Source organism: Triturus cristatus, chromosome 9 (assembly GCF_964204655.1).
Source record: "Triturus cristatus chromosome 9, aTriCri1.1, whole genome shotgun sequence".
NCBI classification, from domain to species: Eukaryota; Metazoa; Chordata; class Amphibia; order Caudata; family Salamandridae; genus Triturus; species Triturus cristatus.
In genome coordinates, this window is record NC_140592.1 from 50,908,115 (window position 1) to 50,934,175 (window position 26,061).

General features: G+C 42.3%; 1 protein-coding gene across 1 annotated transcript in view; it reads left to right on the plus strand.

Annotated features, from left to right (window-relative positions):
* Positions 1-22,656, plus strand: part of LOC146797369 (uncharacterized) — a 401,286-nt gene extending 378,630 nt beyond the window's left edge. Inside the window, exons 98-102 of the mRNA XM_085624372.1 lie at positions 556-651; positions 3,628-3,744; positions 10,298-10,360; positions 18,967-19,143; positions 22,281-22,656. Coding sequence (XP_085480498.1) covers positions 556-601 — 46 coding nt within the window. The 3' untranslated portion in view covers positions 602-651; positions 3,628-3,744; positions 10,298-10,360; positions 18,967-19,143; positions 22,281-22,656. The remainder of the gene's footprint in view (positions 1-555; positions 652-3,627; positions 3,745-10,297; positions 10,361-18,966; positions 19,144-22,280) is intronic.
* The last annotated feature ends 3,405 nt before the right edge of the window (positions 22,657-26,061 follow it).

The following is a 26,061-nucleotide window of genomic DNA, read 5'->3' on the forward strand; positions in this document are numbered from 1 at the left end:
AAGCGAGCCTTCTAATTAGCTGGTCAGCTCCCAACATTCCATGCAGGTTGCTATCAGAGTTTGTTAATAAATTAATAGGTTGTATTCTTGTATTGCATGTTATATTGTGAACTAGAAAAGTACGTGTTAGCATGATTCTCCTACCCCCTTTGTAGAGTGTTCTGATACCTGATGCCGGATTGGATAACATTCTTTTTGGCAACTGAATTCTTGGTTCACTGTCCTAAGGGGGGGCTCTGACTGCAGTGAAGATGCTTGGAACACCAGTCTGCTCCCTCACATCTTCATGAGCATCATTCTTCAAAAGTCAGAGTCTCTTCCAGTTAGCTGATGTACAGTGGTGGCACATACTGACACCCCTTGCTCAAGCCAGGATCAGTTGACATCATTGTATGATGACAGCTTGCAGGCTGTTCTTGTACGCTTGCTCTTGCAGGGGCATTAACTGTGCATGCATGATTTGGACAGGGCCTGCTGCTTCTGCTTAATGCTTGGCTTCATCAGTCGTTCCTGTGTCCTCCGTCTGAATATATGTTATATCCTTACACCTCCCAGGTTTTCTCCCCAACTATCCATCCTCCCCATCGTACCCGTCTGTTAAGTCACGTCTAGTCCCAGTTCTAAAGTTCTCTCACAATGAGGAAGAGGAGGGTGAGTCTTGTCTTTCAGGTTCTTTTGTTGTACACTAAATAATGCCACAATTTGCAATAACATAATTATAATTTAATCTCAGAAGTATCGGAAAAGTGTTACTGCTGCTTACTAAACGTGTTATGCTCAGTATTGACTTTTAATCTAGGACATTCCATATTATGTAAACATGTCATATACTGCTCATTGATAAAACATAATTAAAAATCAGAGCGAAGAGAAGCTGATGAGTGGGTGGGCAGCTGTGTCTCATGGCTACGCTGTGGTTTGTGGCTGTGCCACACATTCCATTCGCTCAATTTGGACCATCCCAGATGTTTTCCCTTACTGTTTAGTTTAGCCCAGGTTTAGTTCATATGTATTTGACCCTATCACTAATAGTTGTACCATTGCTAAAGTTGTGTCCATCCCCGTTGTTCAGCTGCATCACACCCTATTTGAATGGCCCCTGGTGTCTCAGTTATTATGTTTTTTTAATCAACCATCACAAATGTTTATCCATCCCCTGATGTGAGTTGCCTGCCTGAGGTTGTTTGAATTGGCCCTGACTGCAATTGAATGATCCACCTTTATTGTTATTTATCCAATTCACTTTTAATGGTTCAACCCCCCTTAATATTCCATTAACATTTTTTGGTTAATCTATGTTTCTACCTCTCCCCTGAAGTTATACGGTTCATCCTTAATTCTTTGACCAGAGTCAGATGTACATCCCTTATGTTCTTTAGCTATTTGTTCTTTAACAAATCCTTGAACTGTTTAGCTTCCCCATGACATTAGAGTACCTCTATTTGATATGGATCAGCCATAGCTCTGAAGTCTTTTGCTTAATCCCAGGCCTGTGCTGGTGTGGTTTCCTTATTTACCACTGTTCTTTAGCTTCATGTCGGATGTTGCTTGTCCCATCCCCAATGAAGTTTGATCCACCACCTATTTTGTTTGGTTCCATCCTTAAAGGTATTTTCCCACATCAATGATGTTGTTTTTCCAAATCCACAGTTTTCTTTAGCCCAGTCCTGGCTGCTAATTTGACCTTTCCTAATGTTGTTGTGTTGTTTGTTCCCTCATGGCATGTTGGCACATCACTCTTAGAATGTTGCCACATCACTGATGTTGTTTGGCACCAGTCTCTAATGAGCATGTGTTGGTTGGCTCCATTCCTTATGTTGTTTGGTTCTTTCAATGATGTTCTTTGGCATGCCCCTGTGTTATTTAGTCTGAGTGTCATTTAGCTCCAAGTCTGAGGTTCTTCTGCTTCCCCTTGTGGTTGCTTGGCCCTTCTGGTGGTGTCTTAATTATGTCCCAATTGCTGCATGGACTTCCCTTTGTCGTTGTGCCTGATTCATAATGTTATGTGGCTTCTTCTTAATGTTGTTAGACCCACTAGTGATGTAGGTTGATCTACATCTGATGTTAGTTTACTTTACTTAGATGTTGTTTGTGTCTCGTCTAGAGTTACATCTTGCCCACAGATGGTGTTTAACACTCTCTTGATATCTTTTAGTTTTATTCCTACTGCTACTTTTGTTTGGTCTGAACCTGATGTGAATTGTCCTCATTCCCTAATGTTCTTTAGTGCACCTGATATGTTGTTACTAACATCCCTAGTGTTTTAGCGTGTTGTCCTCTATACTGTTTCTGACATTGTTTAGCCCACTTCTATTGTTGTTTGGTCTGTACCTGGTGATATTTAGTTTCATTTGTGATCTTGGTTGTATTTCACCCCAGTGTCTGACCCAGCTATAATGTGACTTGACACACATTGGCTGGTGCAAGATGATGTTTAAGATAGTTTGATCTGTGACACATATTATTTGCTCCACCATGTGCTCTGTGATCCACCATGTCATTTAGCCCTATTTTTTCACATCTGGTTCCTACCTAATGCAGTTTTGGATGCAACACATGGTCTTTAGAACCATTTTGAATGTTGTTTAGCTTGCTCTTGGTGTTCAGACCATTTATATGTTGTCTGGTCTGCCGTTGGTATTGTTTTGTCCGCTCCTGACATTATCTCCACTTCTGAAGTTGTCTGCAGTGCCTCTGACATTGTTTAGTTAACAACTAAAGTTCCTTGTTTGGTTTCTGATGTGTACTTATTCCTAATGCTGTTTGGCTACTACCTGATGTTGAACTGACCTATTGTTATTTGGCTACCCAGAAGATGTTGCATGTCTCTCTACTCGTGTCATACGGCCACATTCTTTATGTTGTTTATCACACCCCTCATGTCATTTGTACTCTCTCTAATATCGTTTAGACTCTCCCTGATGTCTTTGGCTCACCCTTAGTGTTTTTGTGTTTAGTATTAATGAAAAATGCATTTAGAATAATGTGACCACAACATAATGAGCAATACAGTGTTCTCATGCTGTCAAGTAAAAGCAGTAAGATTTACAGAAAATGTAAACTAATATTCTGTGTTGTACACATCATTGGTCATTTAAAGAGAGAGTGCAGGGCCACTCTCTCCATCCACAAGAAATCTGACCTTGAATGTAAGCTATCTCAGAAGCTTTACTTCTGCCTCAATACCTTGCTCCATCTTCGAGCTCCGTGGCTCGTACACGGCGCCTGTTCCATAGATGAGGTGACATCTTGTATCAGACAATGATGCTTGAGTCGCCTGCATCTGAAGAGAGTTGAATCACAGAGCTTCTTGTGCGCAGAGCACAGAACGTACCCTCAGGCTTAATGCAAAGCAGCTGCTGGATGGTTGAATGAGACCATTGTGCATTACACCTTGCCACAGAGATTTCCATCAAACAGTTCTTGTAGTTATTAGAATGTGAATCAGCTGTAGGCCTGCCAGATTCAATCAGCTTCACTTACACAATCTTCCTAATATTTTAGCACAAGTTCTAAAGTGTATTCTGCTCAGGGAGGCAGTAGTCATGTTCATTCCACTCACAATCATTTTGGTATGCTCGATTTCTCTTTTTGATTAGCGGGCTAAGGACAGTCTCTCTTTTGCAGGGCGTGAGTTGCGAGTGGTCGTGAACACCAATGACCCCGAGTATGAACACGTCTACACAGTGGAAGACTACAACGAGGCCCCAGAAGAAGAGGGAACTGAGAGCACCCTGGGTGATGGTGAGTTGTCTTATAAACCATAGGTTTTCCCAGTAGCTGCTGGGGCAAGACATGCTAATCATTCAGAGGGCTTCGGTAGATGGCATTCACTTCTCTGAGATGTCAGATGTGTTCAGAGAAATTAGTGATATTGCTCGAAAGGACCACCAGTTTATGGTCCCATGCCATGTGCGACACCATCAGCCAGAGGAAGCATTTTAAGCTAGAGTGGCATGCATGCAAGGACTTGTAACCAGTGCTTAATTTGAGCCGCAGGTTTCCCGAGCTCGGCACCAGCACTTAATTGTCAGCACCCACTTCTCTGACAGTCCAACACATGATGGCGCTGTCTGCCATATTATGAGATAAGCACAACAACAGTGTTTAGTCAATAAACATTACAAATAAATAACATCTGTCGTTCACATTATTCAGCTTTGAGTGGCCTGGGATAGTTTGAATTGTCACACTTTTAGAAGTCCAATAGTTAGTACTTATGTTGGTTCTGTCATCTGCAGTGCTACCAGGAGAGGTGAGTTGTGCAGGGTGCAGCGGCCTCCCGAGAAGGGCCATGGCACTTACATTTTAATAAATTAAGCTCTGTTTGTAACTGCAAACCTAAATATGAAAACGTGAATGTACAAGTGTAAGAATCCGAAGCACTGTTCCCTAAAATTACATGTATACAAAAAGGTGTTGCACAGGAAATTAACTACTTAAGTAATATTGCATGATGTATCTTACACAGTGCTTTGCTTTTTAGGCTCAGTAAAAGCTTAAATAAAAGGAGTAACTGACAGCTGCATGCGCACTGCCTCAAACACAGTCAAGCAGCACATAAGCTTGTTCCTGAGCCCCACTGATGTACATCTTTTGTAATTGGTCACAAACAGTCGGGACAAAAAGTAGTTTATTTGAGCTTTTTCGCCAGTATCTGCTACACTGTGAAGTTATTTGCCTCAAGCTGATGCGCCTGCTTATGCCATTAAGCTTGCTTGTTCCATAGAGGCCATTTGTTACATTATGTTTGCTTGTTACATCATTATCGCTTGTTGCATCAAGCTCATCTTATTTTATGCTTGCTCGTTACATTATGCCAGCTGGTTACACCAAGGTTGCTTGCTACGTCATGCCTGTTTGTTACCTTATGCCAACTTGTTCCATCATATTTGCCTGGAACATATGCCTTTTTGACATGTCAATCACCTTTGCATTACTGAGGACAAACGTGATGGATACCCTGTCCAGCATATTACAAGTGCCACAGGCTGTCATGCACTTGTAATAGGGCACATGGGGTTTCTGCCACTCTTGTGATGGAGTACCCTGCCTTCCAGACTCTAAACAAGGCCCTAAGTCGTGACCAAACGCTCCTACAGCAGTGTTAAAGCAATCAACACTGGATCCTTCTGTCCTGGATACATTTCATCTAGTTCAAACAATCTTCTTTCCACTCTAAAGCTACAATAAAGGGCAGCAATATGTTGCCTCACACAGGTCATCAAGGAATTCAATTATTTGGGTGCTGTTCATGTGGCCTTATCGTCACTGGAAACAATGACCGTGTGCAACACACAATCTCAGATTACATCAGGGGAGTTTTGAACAGCAGCGATGTCGAAACATTGATTATGCTCAGTCATTTCTGCTTCAGATGCTGTGGCTCACCAAGTCTTCCTGAAAAGTCTCCAGCAATGACAGCTTCTCCTGTTTTCTTCTAGTTCTGCCCACTGATTGGTGAAGGTTCTCCTGGGTCCTCAATTTAATCAATTTATCTTATGATGTACCAGTGTCCACTGGCTGCTCCCATTCCTTCATTTGGTTTTCACTTATTGTGCTCTTGGGAGTAACACTTAAGTCACAATCAGACTTGATGGCAACCAACTGTTGTCCCCAGCAAAGTCCAGGACATGTGTATAGGCAATGAACTGATGGAGGAATCTAACTTCTGGGGAAACAGATGTATTGGTGACTGAAAGACAAGAAGAGCTTTCCATGCCACTCATTTTATCAACTGGGTTATTGATGTACTTGATCGCATCACTCCTTGTAAACAAAAGTGTTCTTCAGAAAGATTCCCTCTATACCCCGGTGTACCAACGACCCTACAGCAACCAATCAGCACTGCAAAGGTTTGGAAAGGCAATGGAGACTCGACTATAATCCTATCCAGGAATAAAGAAGAGCTTTGAATGTATTAAAACCTATATAAGAATGCCTGCACTGGCTACTATAAGTCTAATCAAAGATCCAATCTATTCCTTGGGCACATTTTTAAGTTAGTGAAAAGCCTTTTCTCACCCAGTTCCACTGCCACCTCTATTTCTCCCTAACCCAAACTGTGTAACTCAATCTCTTTATATTTTGAGGATGCAATTTTAAAGCTCTTTAGTTCCTTTAGTCCAATTTAGTTAATTGCAGGAATCTATCCTCAAGATGTGTTACCTGTGACCACAGCTATCCTTTCCGGGTACCTACTCTAGTCTATCTAGGGTCTCTCTAGAAGATCTCCAGAAGACCCCTGCCCTCCTTGGACTTTCAATCTGGCTCACAGCTCCATAGCACTGCAACTTCTTGCCTTGTGTCATAATTCTTAGTTTCTTACTACTTTCCGTAAGCCTGGAAAGAGACACTGATCATTCCATTACTGTAGAGGTCTTCTGCTGATCCTTCAGTTTTGGCTAACTATCACTCCATTTCCTTTCTTTGTTTTCCATCTAAGCATCTGAAAAAAGAGATAAATGCTGTGCTTTCGGCTTTTATTGAATCCAATTGCCTTCTAGACAACATGCGTGCTGGCGCCTGCTCTCTCCACAGCACTGAAACTGCCTTACTTGCCGTCATTGATGACACATGGATGTTGCTTGACAAAGGAGGCAGTGCAGCGTTGATTCTTCTTCATGTCAAGTGCCTCCTTTGACATTCCCTCTAACACCCCCCTCTGTCAAGGGCTTCACGAGGGATAAAGCTCATTGCTGCTTATCTGAAAGATCATCAATTGGCCATGTCAACCTACAATTCCTATTCCAGATCTTTGATATGTGGGTGCCGTAAGACTCTTCAGTATTCCCTACCCGCTTAAATATTTGTAACTACTCTAGCACAACTTACTCAGGGTTTTGGCTTTGTCCCTGGAGTCCTGTGTAGATGGTGCATAAATGTTGGTCTCTTTTGTAGACACTGTTTCTGCCAACTTAACCAGGTTCCATGCCTGTTTGACCACCGTTGCCCAGTGAACAAGTTGAAATTCTTTAAAACTGAACGTCAAAAGGCTTAGCTGCTGCTCTTTATTTTCTACTCCTGTTGATGTTCGTCTCCGTATTTCCCCCCCGTTTGAGTCATGCAGGAGTCTCCAAAGAATCTACAAACAATCTAGGAGAACACTTAGATGTCTCACTGTAATTTAAAGAACAAATCAATGCTGTTAATTCTACATGCTTTCACTCTCTGCGGATCCCCCGGATGTCTTTCATTGACTATGATAACTTCCTTTGTCTGGGCCATCCAAGAGTGGCCTGCAGCTTTTTCAACGCATCCACAATTTCGCCTCAAGATTGTTACATAGGGCCTGATTTAGATCTCGGCGGTTTGGGTTGGATAAACCGTCCACTGAAATATAAATCCCTTAGGGTTCAGTGGGATTTATATTTCAGCAGATGGGATATTCGTCACCGTTGAGTAACCCATCCACCGAGATCTGCATCAGGCCCTTAACCTTCCCACTCGTTACTCAGTAACATCTCATCTTAGAAACCTGCACCGGTTGCCTGCGGTGCAAGCCTGCTGCTTAAAGCCCTCAGCATTGCTCACCGCATCTTTTACAAGGTTGTAATTGCCTTTATTCAGTCTAGGATCAAACTTCAGCCAGGAACCTCTACGTTTGGTGGATGCTTTTCTACTAAGTGTTTCCTCACATTTTCACTCGAGGTCTAGTAATAGACCCCGCTTCTGTCTGGTGCCTAAGCTCGGAAATTCTTTGCCCGATTCTCTCTGCACAGGATCCAGCCATTTCAAGTTCCATGAAGTTTGAGACTTGGTTTTTCCAGTGGCCCACTTCCACCTTTCCAGCCTGCTAGCACCAGGATACACACCGGTGTATGAGTTTGCACCCTTACAAATCTTCATCTTTATCATCATGATCAAGAAGAGCTCAGAACACTCTGGTTCTTGCTCTCAAAGGTAGGGACATTATAAAGGCAGTCCACCAAGTGAAGATTCTGGGTTTCATCCTAGGTACCCACTTTTCTCCAGCTGCCCAGGTTAATGCCCCTGCAGAGGCTTTCTTTTCCACTTAAGTTGCTCCGGAAAGCCTGCCTAACGGAAGTGTGATACAGTCATCTACATTAAACTAGGAAAGGGGAAGCTGTTTATGATGGAACATCGAAATATCCAGTAAAACATGGTGGTGAAAACAAAGCTTGTCGTCCAACGCCTCTGGGCCTTAGCGAGCTTGCACAGCAGCTTTAGCTTGAGCCAACTCCAATGACCACCGGATGAGGGACCTCTTTGCTTAGAACATAAAAGCTTTCTGCTACTTTCGCTCAGTCCTTTCTGAAATCTTAATGTGGCGCCTATTTTCAATGTTGCTTCCACTTCCAAACTCTTGTGGTTTGTTGATTTCATGAAGCAAGACTGAGTGGCAGAGTCAATTCATCCCTTCTTTTGTCTGATCCCTGGCACCTGGAGGCCTGCGTAGAAAGCATTACAGTAGTCAAGTTTGATATTGTCCCCTGTGTTCACTACTAGATTTCTGTGGCAGAGGCTCCGTCTCAGGTTTTAATGCTGAAAATAGCACCTACCTTCACTGTATTATTTGTGAGGGAATTCTAGGGCTGCTATGTTGATAAACGTAAGTATTTGTGTCTGAAGCAGCAGAGGAGACTGGGTAACTGACAGAGGGTATGCAGTCAGAGGGGATGCTGTGGACCCAGTTGGAAAACACCTTTTCGACTTTCATGTTAACGTTCTTCTTTTCACCCACTTCTCATTGGTGGTAAGACCTTTAAAAATATAGGTGAACTAGTCTTGTTCTCCATTGACACTGTTGTAGTTCTGACTGTTATCTGCATAGTTGTGTAAGGAGAACAGAAAGCACAAATAGGGGTGGGAGAAATATTTGGTCAGCATGCAAAATGAATGGACTTCCAGAATTCCTTTTGCAGTTCAGATAACAAGTTCCTTCAACAAACCCCCCAAGCTTCTGATTGGCTGCCAAGAACACACAGATAAATTCTGATTGGGTGGATGGCAGGCAGACTGTCAGGTTAGCTAAAACTTCAGGTTGTTTCAGTATTTCTAATTGAATGTCTTGCAACCAATGAGAATTTGTTTCTGTCTTTGAGTATTCTGATTGTATGCTATGCAGCCAATCAGTTTACCTGGAGGGTGCACTTCTTTCTGGACCAGGTTGATATCCAGGAGAGGTTAGATTGTCCCATTTGGACTGGTCTTGGCACCAGAATCCTTTGATAGTCATTGTTCAGCTGACCATCCTCCCTGCAGTTTGGCCTCTACTTTCTTGACCATGGATGTGAATCTGTAAAATGGCAGCTATCTGTTGATCCGTATATGGGGATAGGAAATATTGTCTCCGTCCAGTCCCTTGTAATGAAGAAGAACAGGTTATCAAACTTAGAGGATTGCATTGAGTTGAATTGCAGTGGCAACAATGCACCTGAACCATTTAACCTTTGGCACTGATGCCTCACTAAAGCGTTCTGATAACAGAATTGCAATAAACGTCATCAGAGTGTTAAAGACGTTTAAAAAGTTGAACATCTTTATGAAGTTAGTGTCGACATGGGCAAATATCTTGTCCCAGATTGCTACAAAGACAGCTTCCATACCATGTGTGGGACAAATCTCTGTTTGCAAAGTTCTCGCAATGTTTCACGTAGTACCTTTACAAATCTAAAACACTGTACTTTGGTGAATATCACAGCCATCCCATACCTTGGTAATGTCTCTTTGCTAATCAACCACCCTGCTAACTTTGAGATTCTTCCTCGGGGAGGCAACTGGAGCTCACTAAGCTCAAAGTGTCCACTCTGAACGAAAATCCCACTAATGAATCTGCAGGGTCAAAACTGGCATTGTCTTTGGACGGTGTTCAGAACAAGGGCAGGAAATTGCCCTGCGACACTTAAATTGGAAGAACAGTCTCACTGTACAATGTCTAATTGATATGTGTGTGTGTGTGTGTGTGTGTGCGCGTATATGTGAGTGTCTGCATACATGTCCATGTGTAACATGATATTGCAACGCCAGTAATGCCTCTCTTGTTCCAACTCTAACCCGCGTCATGCATGTATTAACTGATTTCAGCTTATAGTTGCATTAAAAGCGCTTTGCAAATAAAATAGCCTCGGGATAAGCATGGCTCCTCAAAAGGAGAAGGAATCCAAAATGGTATTGGACTGGTCTCATGGCATGCAGTCATTGCCCAAGGTTTTTGATTATCCCTCCATGACCTCATAGCATCCATTTCATTTTTCCATGTGGTGACTCAGCTTTAGGGATTTCTCCTGTTTCAAACAGTGACGTCATAATTGACTGCTTTGCTCCCTGTTTGTAGAGGTGATCATCCCAACCACGACTGCAGAGCATGAACGGGCTAGGAGAGAAACCCTACAGGAAGGTAAGAAAGACTTGTCTGGCGGCTCTCGTCTCAGTGTGAGAGTCTGGCACCCATCCTCAGAGAGCTCCATTTCCCACCGCTTTAAGTACAAATTCTTTACTCAAGCTGAAAATCTGATTTAATTCCACTCTTTTCACTCCTTCTGGAAAAAAAAAATACAAGATTAAAAATAATCTGTAGCCAAATAGAGGATAGATGAAATACCCCATAAAGTATGTATATTTACACCTGATATCAAGCAATGGCATCAGGAACTACAGGAGTTGAGTTCTAACTGGGAGATGTGGCTTTCTATTAGGCTATAGGGTTGACCATCCACGCTACAAGTAGCAATGATAATAACCCATTGATGTTTCAAGGTTGCGTAACTGTTGGTGCCACTGGAGACAGGCTTGAGCAAAGTTTATCCAATGGGCTACGATTAAAGAGAAAGTAGTAGCATAGACCTTGAGAAACAACTAATAACTTTGTTACATCTTCAAAGACTTACATGTGCCACACAGCAATGTTTAGTATGACGGGTGTGTCATAAGCTGTTAATCTGGGCACCTGAAGACCAAACTTCTCCTAGCCTGAGAGCTACAAAGACTTGATGTGGTTGTTGGGTATCTTGCCCCCTCATGCGAGCTTTCAGCTTTCCATACTGTGGTGTACAGAGGTTGTAGAGTGGGCCTCTAGTGAGCACTTGGCACTGCAAACCAAAACATAATGGATAATTGAGAGAGTCCTCCCCCCAACGGATGTGCTTACTGTTTCAGGGTATGCAGTAAGCATGTGCATTATTATTCTTGTTTTTAATTAGTGCTCGCATAGCCCTTGGTTTCAGTACTTTTTCTGACACAAGTTAGGCTAAACAACTTTCTGTTATATTACCTGAATTGCACAGTCAAAGAGACCGAGACCTCAGTGTGTCCACTTTTAACCCCCATATGTCTTCATCCTTTAGTTGACATAAAATGGTGTTGGTTTTCAGGTGTCCACATTACATTGACAAGATCCAACAATAAACTTACTAAGACTCTCAAAATCCCAACCTAAAAGCAGGAATGTGGCTTAGCGCACATTTGGACTGAATCAAAGTTGATCCTGTTTGAAATGAAGAATTATGTCTTCAAAGCTAACAATTACTGGTTTCTGCTATCAGCAATTCTTTTCGGAGCCTGTGTCACTGTGGGAGCAGTGGGTTGCTAAACCTAAGGTCTGGATGTGAAGAACATGAAAGTGGACACACATCTAGCCACAACAATGAAATCTATAGGACATATCCCTTCCCAGAAGATGCTTGAATCATCAGTACAACTGTACTATTGAATAACGAGGCTACGAATATGAGTAATATACAAGAATATCATGGGCAAAAATCAAAATGTAGGTGCACATAATGGAAGTATAGATTTCCTGTTCCTAACTCCTCATTTATGTACCTTGAAGATGTATATATATTTTCAAGGTACATAAATTTGGATTGGTGTTAGGTACATAAAATCTATACTTAGCTTTTGATATTTTGTCCTCGTATTTGTATTTCTCAATTTTCCAGCTTCAATATTCAGAGGGCTACCTACCATCAGTAGCAGCATCATATGAACAGGCTCACCTGTCAAAGACTTGTTATTTGTAAGTGTGGCCTATGGTTGTGGCTTACCTCGTGGTTCTTTAAAAAACAGAAATTAGGTTACACATTTTCCAAGAAGCTGGAGAGCCAAAGATACATGGATGTGTTTGACCCAAATTATGGTTCGCCAACACCATATCAAGGCACTTTTATCACTCTTCATTTAGTCGGTGCATTAAGTAACTGTTTACAAAAGGTCCTTTTTAACCCTTTCACCGCGGCGGGAATTCCGCCGCGGTGCTGGGGGGTGCGGGGGGGCAGCGCGGTGGCGCTGTGCTCATGACGGAGCCGCTCCGTCATGAGCCACGGTTGGGCTGTGCTCATGACGGAACGGTTCCGTCATGACTCCGCCCATTTGCGTTGTCCCCCCGCACAGGCGGGGAAACAGCGCCGCGCAGGCGGAGCGGCCGCCAACGGGCGTGTCATGACGGAACCGTTCCGTCATGAGCACACGGCAACCGTGGCTCATGACGGAACGGTTCCGTCATGAGCAGGGAAGGGGTTACAACTTTTTCCAAATTGTTACAGCTGTGTAAACAGTCTTCCTTTGAGATTCCAATATGTGTTTTGCAAAAGCTTTGCCAGGGATACCTTATATAATACATTCATATAACACATTCATTACTCAATAATCCACTTCCATATTGTAATCAAATTTGCTAAATATTCTGTAAAGTGCAAAAGAAATGGAAAGGTGTAAATTAAATGCATGATTATGAGAAAGAAAAGACCAAAGATATAATGTCATCCATTGATTACAAGTCCTGTAGTCTCATGGCAAGCCAGCATTATAATATTTGAGTTGTATTGCATGTGACATCATTGGTGCAAGTCATCCTTTCAAAATCATGTCTCAAACTTAAAATCATCATTATAAAACATTAGATAGACCCAACATATGTCGTTATTGGACATTATTGCACATAACATTTATACACAGTACTGTTTACCTGTGTTAAAAAACTGATTTTAAGTTTTATACATGAAATTTGAAACGATTGTCCTGCTATGAAATTATGAGATTTTTATCATCGTCAGGTCATTATATATCACTGGTCTTATCTTTCTCCATACCATGCTTTTAATTGATATATTTCCTTTTATTTTGAACTTTACAGTATGTGTTTGCACATTTGATCACAATATGATTGTGGATCATTGAGAAATGAATGTATGATATGAGATATTGCCCTGTTAAAGCTTTTCGAAAAAAACATATTGGAATCTTGAAAGAAGACTTTTTATACATGCGCAACAATTTGGAAAACTGTTTTAAAAAAAGAAAATTTTGTAAACTGTTACTTATTGTATCGACTAAATGAAGAGTGATAATGCATTGATACAGTGCGGTGCACCAAAATCTGGATACAATATTGAAGTAATAGGGTTCCTAGGCAAAGGTCCATTTGTAATAGGAGGATCATACCAGTGCTGATAGATCATGAGTGACCCGCAGTAGAGAATAGATGCATATGCCTACGGCCGAAGGGACATTGTGCACAGCTCTACTCTCAAGGTGTCCATTTTCTGGGAACATCAAGCCAAGCGAATGTCTTATCTCTGAGTGGTAGTGACACGAGGAGTGATGCCACATACCTACCAGAAAGCATAAAAGCAAGTAATAAAGCATGTCAAGTACATTCCTGCCAATGAAGCGCCGCAGCGTAGTCCTGGCCAAGAGAGGTTCCATCTAGACATTGTTACTAAAGGGCTTCGTCAGGTGAAGCCCATTTTTATGCTGACAGTTTTACAATCTATAGACATGCAGTGTTGTCCATCAAGATTGTTCCTGCGTTGTATTTTGGTTATTTGCTACTTGTCCTTTCTTTGCCCTCTTTTGTTTGCATGTGTGGATTTAGTGTGAGTCTGTTACTTTGTATGTGCAGCTGGTCTCCAACACGAGGACCAGGGGAATGGGGCACATATCTGCCCAGCTGGTCTCCAACATGAGGACCAGGGGAATGGGGCACATATCTGCTCAACTGGTCTCCAACACTAGGACCAGGGGAATGGGGCACATAGCTGCTCAGCTGATCTCCTTCCTCCCACTAAAATGTCTCTAGGTGGGTGGTTGAAGGGATGGAGGCTTCCAGCAAGACAGACAATATCTGGGTTCTCAAAAGGTTAAACCTTCTCCTCTACCCATGGACTCCCAATGGTTTATCTTCTTTAGCGCATTTACTCATTTAGAACAGTCAAAGGGTCTCCCCACTGGCTAAACTTTGTGGTTTATATACTTGCCCAGTTTTCTGATGTACAAAGGCAGGGTTCAAGTCACATAAAGAGCCAGTTTTGAGAGTTATACTGTAGAATGCAAGGTGATTGTCCTCTAATTCCCTGTTGTATGCAAAACAATTTTGTCCGGTAATGCCAGAGTGATTTTCATCACTGAACAGGTTGAATTTTGACAATCAGCCACCTTTTGGCCAAAACAGATCCCAAAGTTTACTCAGTAAAAAAGCTCTAAGAGTGACAGTCTTCAGCCACACCTAGGGGCATATTTACAAAGAAATGACGCAGCACTGTAACCAATTTAGCAGCATCATGCTGCGTCATTTAAAAAACGCAGAGATGCACTGTATTCACAAGAATATGGCACTCTCCTGTGTTTTCCCTTGCGTCGGCGCTAAAAAAGCTGCCTAGCACCAACACAGAGCCCCCTTACGCCATGGAGCAAGGGTGCCTGCATTGCAGGAATGATTAAGTGCAGGAAGGGGCACCCTCCTGCACATAAACCAGAATTAAAGGTGGATTGCTCCTTCTTTGTGTGCTGCAGAATGCACCACTATGATGTTTGCTTTTCAATGGTGTTAATTTTTGGCAGTGCCTCAGTTTACAGATCCTTGTAAATCTGGGGCAGTATTAAAAAGCAATGGGTGTTGCAGTGGAACGCCCACAGCAACACCCATTGCATGCCCCTTTTATGCAGAAAACTGTGCGAAAGGGTACTATATTTACAATGCCGCGTTAAGCCACACAAAGTGCCTTTGCTCTGCAATATAAATATGGAGCAAGGCATTGCGTTACCGGAGCGTCGTAAAGAGTGACACTCCGGTGGTGCAATGCCCTGGTAAATATGCCCCATAGTCCCGCCTTTAACCTGCACTGCAAGATCTCCTGAAGTCAGTGTTTCTGAGAGACCCCTGAAGGCGTGCCAAGAGGGTCTAGCAAGATATACCTTGGAGTTTATCCACTTGACCTCGTGTCTTTCATCAACCAAGGAACATCAGCTGCACCTTCAGAAAATATTATAGGGGCTTCAAGACTTGAACTAAATTGCCTATAGACAGCTGTAGCTGTCTGTCAGAGATCTCATGTTACCAATACAGACAAGCACCTATACCTGTGAGAATTAGCCTTTTCTGCATGGTCACCCCATATTTTTTTTACTTTTGCTGGATCCCGTATTGTTGCAGGCATTCAAACTTGATGAACTTCAAACCCTGCTAACCAGTGGCACGTGCTCTTCCCTTAAACGTGGTTGAATTAACAGTTTTCTAATTGGTATTTTAACCTTACTGATAGGTCCCAAATGTATGGTGCAAAATGTACCCATGCCTTGTAATTGTGATTAGTGAACTGCAACACCTATTGTGCCGTTTACTACAGTGACAAGTGTAAAACGTGTCTTTGCACTTACCGTCGTAGCCTGACTGTAGCAGTTTAAACTCTACAATTCTAACTGTCAAAATAAACCTTTTTGACAAGTCAAAACCTCCCTTCTCAATATGAATACGTCACCCTTTTGTTGGCCTTGGAGACCACAGGGCAGAGTGCATGGTACCCAAAGGTAAGGCACATAGAAATGGAATGTTAACATGTCCTTTAAGTGACTGAAACACTCAAACGCTATTTTTCAATGTGGCAAGCCTAGCAGTCCTATGTAGAAAACCAGAGCACAGATGAAAATTCCTAATACCGTGTCTTGGTAAGGGGACTACTGTTTTTAATAGTTAGTAAAACATCTAATTCAGTGGTGAAGTTGGATTTTTAATAAGAATTGAGGAAAAGTAACCTTTAAATATAATGCTTGTTGCCTTTTCCCTGCCTGGCGTGCCTGGAGGACAAATTTGCATTGCTCTCCCACTTCCGCTAGCCCATAATTAGCTCTTGAATAGGTGTGAAAAAGGTGGGAATGTTTCCCTGGAACAAACGATAGCCTTACCTGAATGGTCAGAGATGACTTCTCTGAACCTGACAGAATATGAACAGTGGATCTGTGAGAATCCCTTTTGACCTTACTGTGTCACATCCTACTTGAATGTCAAATCCTGCTTGATAGGTCTTCTAGGTTTGTATATAAAACCAGGGGCACACTTGAAAGGACGGGAAACGGATGCCAAAACAATCCTTGTGCATCCACTGTTTGGTTGCTGAAAACACGTTTGTTCTACCAGACTTCTGTCTCTGGCTTTATTTTGTGTATTATGACTGCCCAAAACTGGACTTTAGTGTTAGATGTGGGAGAACACTAGGATTACAATATTTGACTCCCCCCCCCCCCCACACACACACACCCTTGGCCCCCAGAGCCCAAGTTAAGTGTGCTGAAGACATTTGATATCTTTTAAATGCTCAAAGTAGGTAGGGTTGGTTCCAGACCTTTTACCCCAATAGTTACGGCGTGCCTGGGAGTCATTCCCACTCACTAGCTCGTTTGTGACAGCCATATATGTGGCATCTCCAGGAACCAACTTCAGAGCCCTTATGGACCTGAGGAAAAAAGAGAAGAGGACTGGACCTGCTGTCTGTGACCTAAGAAGAACCCTTAAGAACTGGACCTGGACTGGCTTGTACCCAGGGCAAAGAAGTGGACTTCATGAGTCGATTAGCTGGCCTCAGGTTCAAGCTACAGGGATATAACAAGCTACAAGAGTCCTTTCCTGCAACTGCACAACTTATAAGTTGCAACTCAACCAGCCTACTTTTGGCCTCTGCCTGACATCCTCTGAGTCTATAAGTGCCCTCCCCAGAAGTCCAGGAGGGGCCTTTAGTAGTGTACTCCGGGGAGGGTGGGGGGGGGATTGAGACATAAAGGACTAAAGTCAGAAGGTAAAACCGTTTGATCAGGATGAACTTCGGTGTATTCGACCCACGCTCCATCGCTGCTAGTGTCAAATTGCAACTAGGCTCTAAGTCTACTGCGACCATTGACTATTATTGCCACTTTATGCTGCTTGAAGCTAATCCGACATAAAACTTATAAAAATAATATCTCTGGTGCCTCTTATGGATTTTTCGTCATTTTAATGTCATTTTGTTCATTACATTTTTTGCTATTTTTCCAATTCAGCTTGGGATTTTTATTATGTTGCATTTCGACTTTACAACTGTACTTTACACATTGCCCTAGGTACCATGGGATTGAGCTTGGGTTTATTTAGTGGCTAGTAGTGTTCACCCTGACAAGGGTTTTCATTTTTCCTAGAGGTTAGGATTCACCCACCCCAAATAGTAATACAATTTCTTTCAATAACTAAATATAAACAGTAGAGAAGAGGGGGCTTTTGGTCAGCCCCCTTCAACCATTAGCCATTGTATTTGTTATAAGTTACCAATGGCTGTGTGTGCTGTCCTTTTGTATTTTTTCATTGCCAAGTTTTATTGATTTGCTTCACAAGCATTGCTGCACATGCACGGCAGGCATCTTAAAATGGAATTTCAAACAAGCATAAGAAACTGCAATATAAGATTGCCGTGTGTGCGCGCATGCACAGCGGCACTTCTGAGGGCAAAAAATAAAATTGCTAGAGCCAATAGATCGGTGTTTGGTAGCAGAGGTGAACCCCATGGGTTTTGCAAGTGCTTGTTTCAGAGTGTGTGGATTACTTCTTGATAAGTAATTATGTTTTGCCCTAGCTTTGCAGACCGTTGCTTGGTTCCTGCATGTGCCTCTCCCTCACTTCCCTAAGCTCATATACGAAACCCATCCCCTGCTTTCTCATTGACTCCACAGATGAAATGTAAGTGGCAGGGCAGGAGTACTTTTAGTACAAAAATATGGAGAGGGAAGGAAACAAGGAAGGGATGGAGAGAGTGGAGAAGATAGTCAGAGAGTAGGACAAAAGAGCAAAGACTGACTGGTTGTAGAGTGGTGGATGGGGCATAAAATGGGCCAACAAGCAGGTTCAGATGTGGCAGGCTGGACAGAGTATACAGGCAATAGAAACACTTGGGAGGAATGCCATTTGTCTGCAGAGGGTGAAGCAAGAGCTAATACAGGAGTGGAGGAGAGCAGGTGAGACTAAGGGGTTCTCTGATGGGTTGACTGCCGCGCTTCTCCAGCGCTGCCTCCACCCAAGCTGCGAACAGCACGCCACAATCTGAAAATGACTACAGACTGGCAATCAATCAATCAATCAGGGAATTGTAAGCATGCTACTCACCCGTGAGTGTCTCAAGGCGCTGAGGGGAGGGCTCAGAAAAGTGGCAACACTTTGCCCTGAAGCACCTCCCATGGTGAGAGCCGCTTTGGAGGTAATACATAGTGGCATGGGGCCACTCTGCCATGCTGGCTCTATTGCAATCTCCATAAACCCACCATCAAAGTAGGGGTCTGTCTTCTGAAAAACCAAAGTCCTCCACACATTGGGATTTCTTCTCCATGCATATGAGAGATTTAATTGACTATTCCTTCCCTGAGCACAATGGTTACGTGGCAGACCAGGATAGCAACATACATGGGGGGATCAGAGAAGCTACCTCAAATACAAATCCGTCTCACTAGAGAGGCTGTAAATGAGATGGGGAATATGAGTTGGGGGATAGGAATGTTAACAAATTTTGGGAGGTGTCACATTATGGCCCGCCTCCAAATGAGGCCATTAGAGCCACCAATCAGCAGCCATCATGCAGCATTGTTAATAACAGCACAGTATTCTGCTATGTTGTGCTTACTGTTGTGTCTAACTATTGGGATCAGTGTTGTAGATGTATATCCCCTGAATAGTAGAGCTCTCTGTGATTCCATCGTTGCCCTTCTACCCAACAGACCGCTGCTACCTGCCCATGGATGAGGGCACCTGCTCCAGGTACACGCTAAGATGGTACTACAACCAAAAAGTTGGTGAATGCCGACCCTTCATTTATAGTGGCTGCCACGGGAACCTCAACCAGTTCGACAGCCAGGAGGATTGTGAATATGTGTGCATACACAAGACAGCGGCAGGTAAGCGTGTGTCAGATTATGAAACCAATTTATAATCAAGCAGCCAAGTGGGATGATGACGCAGGCCCTGGGAATATCAGACATGTCAATCTGAGCATGGAAGAGAATGACCCAGCTTCATTGGTAGCTGCACATTTGAGGTGCGAATTGGAACTTATAATGTACTTTGCACATTACCCCAATTTTAGGTAAACTGATGAGAACTGTCCTTTGACCCAAAGTAGATTTTCAGAAAGGCCGGGATGAGAATGTGTTGCTTTGAAATAATGGGGGCTTTTTGAGCAAGCAGAGTTTGCAGTTCATTGTGGATTTAGTTGGCATTTGACCTCTTGCAAGATGGTTCTGTCATAATATTGAGCTCAAACATATTAAGGACATTAACCTTGGAGGTGCATAGATGTGAAGTAATACGAACAACAAGTGGTCCTAACGTTCCTCCTTGGAAAGACCAAAGAGGTAAGGAATCTCTTAATTTAATTAGCCGAGTCAGAAGTTTTTTCTCAATTGATAGTTGCATAAGAGAGAACTGCATATCCTACAGCACGCGCCAGAGAGAAAAAAACAACAGCTGTATTCAGAGGAAATCTTTTTTTCTATTTTATTTTCATGTTATACAAATAGCAAAATCATTGCAACATAGGCAGTATATCAATGAACGGTTGCTCTAGGAAAGGGTGCAGGGAAAGACATACTCGTGTGAAGTGAGTGAGAGAAGGAGAGTTCAAAGGAAAATTATTGAATAACAAAATATCACAATTTACAGTAGACATTGGCAGGGGTTACGCTGAGAACAGGCCCCTAAATGGTATCTAAATCGGTCAGAATGCGATTGTCCATCGTCGATGGCAACCACGGTAGACCTCCAAGGGGCACCAAACATAACAGGTGAATATCTCGAAACTGACCAGATGGCCTGAGCTCCCATAAGACCTGGGGCACCCACTGAACCCATCAGCTCACCATCTGAGACTGGTCAACTGGAATTTACTCATGGAAGTAAAGTTTAATTCTTTGCTCGGGTCACAGCATCCTGGTGTACTTCATGCTCAAAGGCCTGGTCTTTGACTTGCCTTGATAAGGGGAACAGTAACAGTAACAAGCACAGCTCAAACACTGGAAATGTCTTTGTGGGTTGGTAAACAGACTCTCCATCACAGCCCAGCCAAAGTACAAAAGGTACTGGTAAACAGCAGTAATTATTCTCCTTTGGCTACACCTGACAGGAAGCCCGAGCCAATCAGACTTGAAGCTACCTTTAACTTTTAACCATTAAATCCCTAAAGACTGGCCCTCCCTTCTATTTCCTCTGAATTTTAGGGCATTTATAACACAGGCGAATGGACCTTGCATCAAGTGGTCATTGGATGTGGTTTCAACTCTGACTTCCTCAACTGAGCCCCTCAGACGACCCCTAGCACTAGCCAGGAAGGAGTCCGGGTGCTGTTCCAGGAGGGGGCGGAAGTGAATTTCTGGAGTAGAGCTGCTGGGACAGGAGCATAAAGCTTGTAACCGCCACAAACAAGCATTTGCAATGCAATAGGTATATCATTTATGAGAGTTTCAGCTATTGGTATTGTAAATGACAATGCCTTTTATTTATGTGTTGGTTTTAAAACTGATAAATAAAAGGCATTTACAATTCCAATGGCTTCAACTCTTGCGAATGCGAGACCTATTGCATTGCAAATGTGTGCTATACATTTTTTTAAAAGCATTAGGATAGAGCGTGTACCGCCTGCAATAGCAGGCAGGACAATGCTATTTGAGAAAATAGTGCTCGGAGGCTGTAATTAAAATCTACCGAGCAACAACACACGTAACAGGTGGTGTCGCCATGGGAGGTTACAAAATGAGACAAGGCGGTACTAAGGAGGGACTACTAAGCCTTTTGACCAGTGAACAGCCACAGTTTACAGTGGAGAATGAAACAAGCCAATGAAAAATGTGAGCAGAGAGTAGGCGGAGCTTCAAGTCCCTACCTCAATATCGCAAACCTCACAGAGCAGCGCATGTGCTGCCCGGGCTCGACCTAAAAACGACAAAAGACAACTTGGGAAGCAGTACCATGTAGTGCAGCCATTCGTCATGTCCTCTACAGGACGGTATTCACATGGCACACAGTCTGCTAGGGATGTAATAGGCCACACATGCAGCACAAGGCCTACACACCAAGGGAGATATGTTATGACCTCTAGAATGGTTTTATAGGGACTGCAAGAGGGCTTCTCCACTCGAAGGAAATCAGTAAAACGGCAGTGCTCCTGAACGAGAATCAGTTGCCAGCCACAGGCCAGTCCTGTTAAATCTGGTGTGAGAGATAGTAGTAACCCACAATTATGAGTGGAATATTGTTTGGGTGCACCACTAGCCAGCACACCCATGTGCAAATCCTGGCACCTGTGGATTCAGATTGTTTACCGGTGAAAAACCTCAGTGCACAACCGAAGCTGGCCAGAAGGCTAGCACAGCTTATCCACCTCTGTGAGGACTGTTCTCCCTTCATTCCCTTGACCAAATGACTTTGTACCAAGGCACTCAAACCTTTATGGAAATATAACTGTAATATTTTGTTACTAGTGGTTTTCTTGTTCTGCTTCATGTGAAATTTTCTTATCAGTGTCGAGGAAATTATTGTGGAATCAGCGCCATGAAACCGCTCGGTGTACGTGCGCCTAATGAATTCCTTTAACATAACATAACAAAAAACATTTGACCATTCATGTGGCATCATTATTAAAACTGCATGCACTGTATAATGCAGCATATTTTACCGCATATTTATTGTATCATCCCTACTCTTCTATTTCTCGCTGATGAATTTAGGAATTGGCTCTTGGGTTATCAATTCTCTGGCTTTACCAGCTCACTGAGATAATGTCATCTGCCTATACTATAGGTGCCCTACAGATGCTGTTAGCATATATTTTAACTCAGCACTCTAGTGAGAGTTACAACAGAAATGTCTCCCTCTATTTGGAAATGTATTTCTTGAAGAAATAATGTCACTAGAGGTTCATCAATGAACCTCATGTCTACTCTGTGCGTAAAATACGCTTTACCTACAATCTATACACTGCATTGTGTAATGTGCTTCATAGTAACTTAAATATTCTCTTTATGTTTTTTTATCAAAACAGACTCGCCACGTGCAACTGGGACTGAGGAAGTCAAGAAAGAATGAGAATTATATAATTTTTAGTATTTTTGAACAATTTGCCCTGGTTTTCCAGGGCAACGACAGGAAAGAAGACTTTAAGCCTCCATCTTGGGTGACAAGGTCCTTGGGATCCAAATGTTGACACTTTCAGCAGATACCATCAAGAGGCTCAAGGGCAAGAAGAAGTCTGTTCATGTCATATTTCTACATCTGGGAAAATAATCTTGTGTTAACTGTAAAGTTATGTTATGCTCTCTGTAACGACTGGTGCATGAATATTTGCGGTAGCAAAGAAATGGTGCTATTTTTGTACGTTGTAAGTTCTTATTTTTGTAACTTAAGGTGAAATGTGTATCAAAAAAAAGAAAATATGGTCTGGTCACTTTCAAATTAGGGATTTTTTTATTTTTTATTTATTAATGCTCACAATTAATAAGTTGACCAAAAACAGTCTACAGGCAAACTCGGAACAGGTTTCTAAAAAGTTAGCACATTGATGCTTTGCCCCTTCAAGAGATGAAAGAGCCACATATGTTGTCTTCAAATACCATGAGTAGGTCACTGTCATAGTGGAAACAGTAAAATGTTCTTGAAATGTCTAGGCCTTAAAATTCTTCTGGTGTTATAGGGTGCTGGTCTTGAAAAATGTTATCGCATGCAGCTGAAAAGAATTTGGGAAATATTTGAATTGGTCAAGCAAATTTAAAGAACCTGTACTTTCATGTCTTTTAATCTTTAAGAGACCCTTTTGTTAGGCTCAATGAGTTAGAACTAGGCATTTTATTGTGGTTCTTTTATCTTTTGTAGTGGAAACTTTTTATAAGGTTGGTGGGTCATAAGCACTAATTCAGCAAAAGAAATATTTCTTTTAGATTTGGAGATTAAGATATCAGTTTATGAAACTGAATCCCAGTGTCTGTTCCTCATTTTCACTAGCCAACCATTGACAATATTAAAAAAAACAAGTTTATTTCAATAATTCCACATAAATATTATAATAAGATCACCTGTGCAATTTTCATTTATTAATAAATCCATCCAGTAGTTAAAAGAAGAATAATAAAATGAGTATGAATGAAAGAGTGGAAGGCAAACTCACATTTGTGCCTTATAGGGTGGACTCTGTCACTTTATCAGACTTTGTGCCTTCTGTAGCATAACTATATATAGGGGGCTATACAGCAGAATTCTTCCCAGGCATAGATATATATATGTGTGGGGATGTTATTTTAAATATCCCATGTGTGTCAGATATCATTGTGATATTTCAGACAAACAGGATACAGTTATTTGCCCATCCCATGGTGCAATGGTACATCAAATCAGAAATGGCATGTGTGTTCTTTCGTCTAGGGCATGGACATTTCAACGGTTCACAATTCACCATATCGGTGAGCTAAGAATTTCTGAAAAACAGAACATTGTCGTTATTTGTGGTAAACAAAAAGAGCACCACATCTCCTTGCTCTGTTAATGGCTCTAGATCTTATCATACGCATGGGCTTGCGTTACCATAGTGACGTGGTAATCCGTCATAGATGCATCATGAGAAGTCCGTTGACGCAGTAATACATCATAGATAAATCAGGAGATGTCCCTTGTGCCTTAGTGACACAATTGAATCTTGATTGAATGGAGAATTGAGGCTCCGATGCATGAGTTCCATCAAACTAAAACTAAATTAAAACAGATTTAAGTGATAGTGCAGAGGCCTAGTTTCCATACATGGATAAATAATAAAGAACTTCATTGAAGCCTACTCCTTTATGCAGTATTTGACAAGTATCTTTGCACCAATTAAGGTTGGTGAAAAGATGCTATGACCATATAGTATCCTTTCCTTCTGCCCGATCCCTACCAACTTAGTCTGTGCCATGCAACTTTGGAATGTCAAGGTATAAAAAAGGTGTGGTGCAAAATTTGGAATGACAAGTATCAAAAAAGGTGCGGTGCAAAGAGAATAAAAATCACAATTAGTGAAATACGCAGTAAAGTTTCCAACGGCTGTATAATAATAAGGCCAAAGGTGTATAGTCATCCTACAATGTGTCTTGGCCCCAACTCCTCAGTATATCTCTTGCTTTTAACTTCATCAGGTCTGGCATTAGCCAAGATCTTTTGATTTTACTGAAATTATATGTATAATATACTTACTTATAGATGCTTTCAGTCAGCCCCCTTCATTCATTGGTCTGTTATTGCGTCATTCACGTTTTTCTGCAGTCTGCTGCAACCTATAGAGTAGGGCAGTGGGTCAGCCCACTTCAGCAATTGGCTAACTTCAGTGTGAGTGATGGCATTCTGCCCATTTAAAATGAGCAAATCCACTCACAAAGTAGTTCCCTTCAGTGCCTGAGACTACTATCGCAAAGTGTGATTTTTGAAATCAAAAACACATTTCTGCTTTTAGACAAAGTTTTGGGAGATTGACAGCTGCTTCCTCAACAATATAATTTAGCAAAAACAAAAATGTACAAAGCCAGAAGGCTCCCAGCCAATGCTTGTTTATAATTCCCATTGCGATGGACGCTTGGCCCAATTTGTTGCCTTTCTAATAGTTTTTGTTGCACATATTTAGTTTCCAACTTGATACATACCTCTTTACTCAGGCTCCTCCCTGTGACTCTATTTGTGGAAGAGAGACCAAGCATTAAGGACTGCAGATGCTGTGAGAAATGCTTCGGATGGACACTGTTCCACCTGAATATTTCTTTTAGCTTTGCAATATTCCAGCATGTGGCTGTGACCCTAGAACATTTTAACATCTGGAAGGGTGCAATGCCGACTGCAAGTGACGCCACTTTAGTAGACAAGTGGCATGGGCATGCCCTATCCATTCAGCACTCTTTTGTGTATCAAGGTGGTCTGAGGGGCACTGGTAGCATGCCACATTTGTATTTGGATTTTTCTGTGTTTTATTTTTTTTTCCGCTCATAATGACCAACACTGCTCTCAGGTTTTGAGAGTTGAGGTAGATGCAAGAAGGGGATATGACAGTTATGGCTGCTTATGTGGTGCTTTGATATTAAGTATGACAGTCTGGGAGCCGGAAATGTAAGGCTTTCCTCAGCCAGACTTCATACAAAAGGTGCTGGAGAGAAACACAACTGATTGCTCCTTCAAGGTTGCCTTCAGAGCGCTGAGGAGCCTCTGAGAGTCAGGAACGTGATCATTCCTTCCGCTCTCTGGACTAGGACTTCCAAAAATTGCTTTCATGCTTCTCTTTATGAAGACAAGAATTGCCTTCTAGACCAGGAGCTGGTTTGGAGTAGTTTGGTAAGCAGCTCTGACAGCATGCCCCAGACAGGCTTCAGTTTGGAGGAAGTGTCTTCCGTGCAGCTAGTAGCACTTGCAATGACACAGGAAGAACCAAATACGTTGGGAGTATAAATCGTTGAGGTTCTCTACCCTATCCTAATTGGGAACTCTTCCCTCTAGAGAAGGCATGACCAATTGTGTGTCAAAATATTGAATACAAAAATTTCAACCTGCAACAATACAGACTGAAAGACGTCAACTTGGACAATATTGTCAAGGGAAGCATACACAGGAGAGCGTAGATTTACTATTCCATCTCCACCTCTATTTGCAGTGACGATTCTATGCTTGTCCATATCTTGCCGTCGATATTTTTGGAAATCAGTATTTCATAGTTGGTGCTGTGTTTCCAGACAGCTAGGAGCTGTAGATCAGCTGAAACTGTAAATAAAAAGGTAGGCATGTCGTGTTGCCACAGTTGAGTTATTCTTTGCCTCGTTTGC